Raw genomic sequence first — 4,361 nt, forward strand, 5'->3', positions numbered from 1 at the left:
GAGGGGGGGGGGAGGGCTTAAGGGCGAGAAGAGGATGACGATGGATGCACTTCTCAACCGGATGTCGTCGTGAGATTGCCATTGAAGATTTCTCCCATCCCAGCCATATATCCCAGATGTAGGTAGATGGTGCTTACATGGGGTATGAGCACAGCCTGCACCGCTATTACAGACAAAGGGGTTAATGGTCAACCCGGATTCAAGTTCGACACCTTGAAAACAGTTTTCGAGAAGGCATCACGAAAAATCCGGAAGTTCAAGAAGCCTTATAAACTGCAAGGATGGAACAACGAAAAAGATTACGACCAAGTCCTCGAACGAATCGATGACATTGAGGCTCTGAGAATCTAGATACAACCTCTGACGACGAGGATGTAGAGATTATCACGTCGTCACCCCAACAACATTCCAAGCTGTCACTTCGGGACGCCCTGTCAGTTCCAGAGCTTCTATCTATACTTTATGTGGCTGTTCGACTCTACTCTCTATTCTTTTGAGGTTATATCCTACTGCTTAGTAGTAGAAAGGCGATTGCTATTACTCTTAGCATCTGCTCTGTTGACTGGCCCTGTCGACCTCACAACATGTCTTCTGATCTAGTCCCCACCGGAATGTCAGACATAGATGTCTATCTTATAGGTAGATATACCCATGGGGATGATGCCACGCCTGAGGGTGCGGCTAACATCCGCCGCAAATGCCCTTATCCCCGCACAAAATGGTACTTCCGCGGCTACTCCATTTCCATCATATATTCTATCATGGCTGTCTGAGAAACAATAAGTCTTCTTTTAGACCTTATTGCCTCCGATTGTGAGACGGGGAGCGGATTGGAGTCGAATGTGGCCAAAAACTCACAAGCATCGACTCAAACACAACAAGGCGGCCAGGCTCGCGCTCTACAGCCACACATTAATCACCCGAACGCTCAAGAGCCTTGACTTCTCCGCCGTCCTGGCAACAGTCTGCAACATCTGCTCAACAGCTTCAAAAGACTTGTCGTTCGTGCAGAAGACACAATCCCAGCTACTGCGTTAATGAATTCATTAACAATGCCGGCCCCCTCACCAGATTCACCATGCCACAGTACGGTTGCTGGAAGTACCAGCATTTCAACGGACGCCCGAATGGGTCGAAACAGATTTCCGCCATATCGACAACTCGAAACTCCAAAGATCTGAGTCTGTTGACTATATTCGGAGCGAACTGCTACAGTTCTCAGCGGGCAGAAATATTGGCTGCCGTACCTGGGCCCTGCAAATTCCCTCAAGCCAAGCGTGCTGGCAAGATCGTTGGGAGATGTATTGCCTATGTTTGTCCTTCCCTCGGGTATTCCCCTTTCGAAGTATTCATGGCAACACTGAGAGTCGGCAAGCTCGACTAGGGTCGTGCTCCAACTGCGAGGGAAATGGTATCAGCTTAGGCTGGGTATTCACATCCTATACGACACAAATTCAGCTCACGCCGCTACAAAGTACGCCCTCACGCCTTACAGCACCTACAGCACTACAACTACAGGGTCTCGGTGTCGCATTTTAACCGTACATGTAACAGCTACCAACAGACCAAGTTCAATGGAAAGCTCCTCTCAGAGCTGGCCGCTGAGACATCACGGCGACAAATTGATTTTTATCAGGATCGGGTAGCAATGAAGCAATGTCTTCACGTGTCTTGCGTGCCTGCGCCACCTCCCAGTCAGTCCTCACCTTATTTCCAAGGCGAAATGGGCCAAGTCCATCGAAACATTCCCTTTGATCTACGAGGCTCTGACCTGAACCTACCACCAGTTGAAAACTTCAATGTCGGATGACTCGTCGTATCAGGACTGGCAAAACTTCAAGCCCACTCCCCAAGTGTTCGAGATTTCAGAAATACGCCCTAGTGTCTGCTATCACTCTAGCCCGAACCACAACTCGCAGGGCGCCACTCAAACTTAAGAGGTCCTTACACGCAAGACTTGAGAGAAGAACTTCCTGATGATTTAGGAGAGACTCAAGGAGCTCCTATTCAAGACGGGGGAGATAGGTGGCTAGTCCCCTTAAATCCACATGCAGTCAGCAGCAATTGGTGGGAACTTGAATCACAAGTATCATTCAGCAGTAGCTAACTGGCTCTGCTATTAGATGGATATAATAGTCCAAGTTGCAACTCTTGGGGCGCCACCCAAGCTCAAGGGATACGACATCGTTGACGGCTTCTAGTACACAAGGACTCTGGAACGCGATGGTGGCTCACTGCAAAAGCGACGAGAGATCCCACTATGTTTGTCCAACATGTCGTACATGTCTGCATTGTGAGGACTGCCCAGCCCCCTCCAAGAAGGGCAGTTTGATTCATATGGATATGCTTGAACCCAATCGTACCTTGTACGAAGACGAGCGAAACTGGTCGGAAAGTTGGTCTCGAAAACGAGCGCGATCTCACCAATGACGAGTTCAAGTGACATGAGGATTTGCTGTTGGTTCGAAGCATCTGATTAGTCTGGCGAGAACCGCAATCCTCTGGTCGTCAAGACTCCAGCAATCTGAGCGATTTAATTCCATGTTATCCCATGTACTCACGATCCTTGAGCCGCTGAGTAGGATTTCCCAAATCCAACGGAAACAACCTTCGACTCTCACGAGATGATGAGCAATCTGAAGACTCGCTGCGGCGTGCCAGGGAGCGATGCTGCTTTTCTAGAGCTTCCAGCTCAGGTTCTTCGACAACCTTGTCGATGTGATTCGAGCTTCTCATAGCGCTGGAACTTCCTCAGAGTACGATGTGCGATTCCTGGATTTTGGTTCCTTCACTCCCTCAAGCATCCTTGTGCTTGGGATCCGTGAGGCGTCAGTCAACATCCAGAAATTCGTCAAAGACTTTACAGTCATATTTCTACAGACTCCTTTCGCGGATTCTCTCCCACCTCTTGGCGACTACGCTGAGGTCATGAAGGTCGACCACCTTGGCCCTCATAAACGCCCCTATAGAACCCGCTCATACTGGTCTCCCTGTATGGAGAGATATGGCAGAAACAGTGGAAGGAGTGACGACATTTGGGCGCTGGGCATCTCACTTCTCGGGATGATGGGAGAGGTTGCCTAACGTCGTAATCAAAAGGCAGCAGAAAAGGAGATTAAAGCCATCCCGGCGGCTTTCGTTGAGATCTATGAGATACAAGCCCGCCGAAGTACTTCTGCGTTGGGTTGGTTAGTCCAGACTCGCAGAGTTCTGGCGACGAGGACGCTCTGGAGTCTCAGCCTGTTACACCCACCAGTGTCAAGAACCATATCAATATGGCTGCCCCAGGATATGCCCAATTCATCAAGAAGACGATGGATGCTGATCCGGATATAGTGACCAAGGCTGTAGCGAGACAATTTGCTGAGCTTATTGAAGCTCCACTGGGAGAACTGGCGAAGACACCGCTAGTAATTGTCATCGATGCCTTGGATGAATGTGAAGGTCGCAGATGTTAAGAATGAGACTGGAGACCCCGAAGACGAACAATTCAACCCAGAAAGCATCACACAGCGAAGCTTCACCATCGACAAGACGAGAGACAGACCGCAAGTACGACTTCGAAAGGATCACCTCGAAAGCTATTCCTTCGTCAATCTACCTCAATATGACCCGACTGATGGGCCAGGACTTGCAGCACGCTTGCAATGCAGCGATAAAGGAAGTTGAGGACAAGGTCGAAAGAGACAGCTCGGCTGTATTCTGTTAACGGCACTGAGGAGGCTTGGGCGGAGATCGATAAACCGCTGTGGATCGCAAATTGTATGGAGTTGGAGGGTTTCCGGCGTGCGCTTCGACCACTGCCCGATTTCCCACTTTATGCCATCGCGGAATAGGTTGTTCAAAGACAAGGTAAGTAATGGCATAGGCCTCAAACTCTCACTGTGGCCATGGTGTGGTTTGTCTGTTCATCTCTGGGGGCCCTGACCCATCCCCTCGTCTTGAAAATCCCTGCCTCGAAAGCATAGGGCAACCATCTGGAGTTGACTTCGACAACACAAGTCAAGACCTCTTGAAAAGAAACCAGACATGATCCCATACTCCTCAACCAAGGCCATCTTAAGCATTTCCGCCAGCGTTACCAGCGGAATCGACCTGTGCATTCGAGTATACATCTGAAGTAACGTACTCGACTTCCCTGAGGTACATCAGGTCGCACATCTCATGTGTGACAACACGACTGCTAGTAAATACTACAGTTATAACTGGAAAGGCTAGTTGATGGATGGGACAGCGCCCTCGGTGGGCAAGGAGACCCACGGCACTATCGAGTCTCAACAACCGGTACTTGATGCCGAATGGATCATCACCTGGCTTAAGATACAGTGTCATATGCTCGAGTGGGCACAAGATGCGGAACC

At 49.7% G+C, this 4,361-nt stretch overlaps 1 protein-coding gene across 1 annotated transcript; it reads left to right on the forward strand.

Annotated features, from left to right (window-relative positions):
- Positions 1–1,078: 1,078 nt before the first annotated feature.
- On the forward strand, positions 1,079–3,709 carry FTJAE_8190 (kinase; the record flags this gene model as incomplete). The annotated part of the gene is made up of 6 exons (XM_037354980.1): positions 1,079–1,301; positions 1,459–1,474; positions 1,519–1,801; positions 2,692–2,992; positions 3,199–3,410; positions 3,482–3,709. 6 exons carry the CDS (start codon positions 1,079–1,081, stop codon positions 3,707–3,709), a joined length of 1,263 nt encoding a protein of 420 aa, XP_037204706.1.
- Between the last annotated feature and the right edge of the window lie 652 nt (positions 3,710–4,361).

Source organism: Fusarium tjaetaba, assembly GCF_013396195.1.
Source record: "Fusarium tjaetaba strain NRRL 66243 chromosome Unknown NRRL66243_c0000174, whole genome shotgun sequence".
Lineage (NCBI taxonomy): Eukaryota > Fungi > Ascomycota > Sordariomycetes > Hypocreales > Nectriaceae > Fusarium > Fusarium tjaetaba.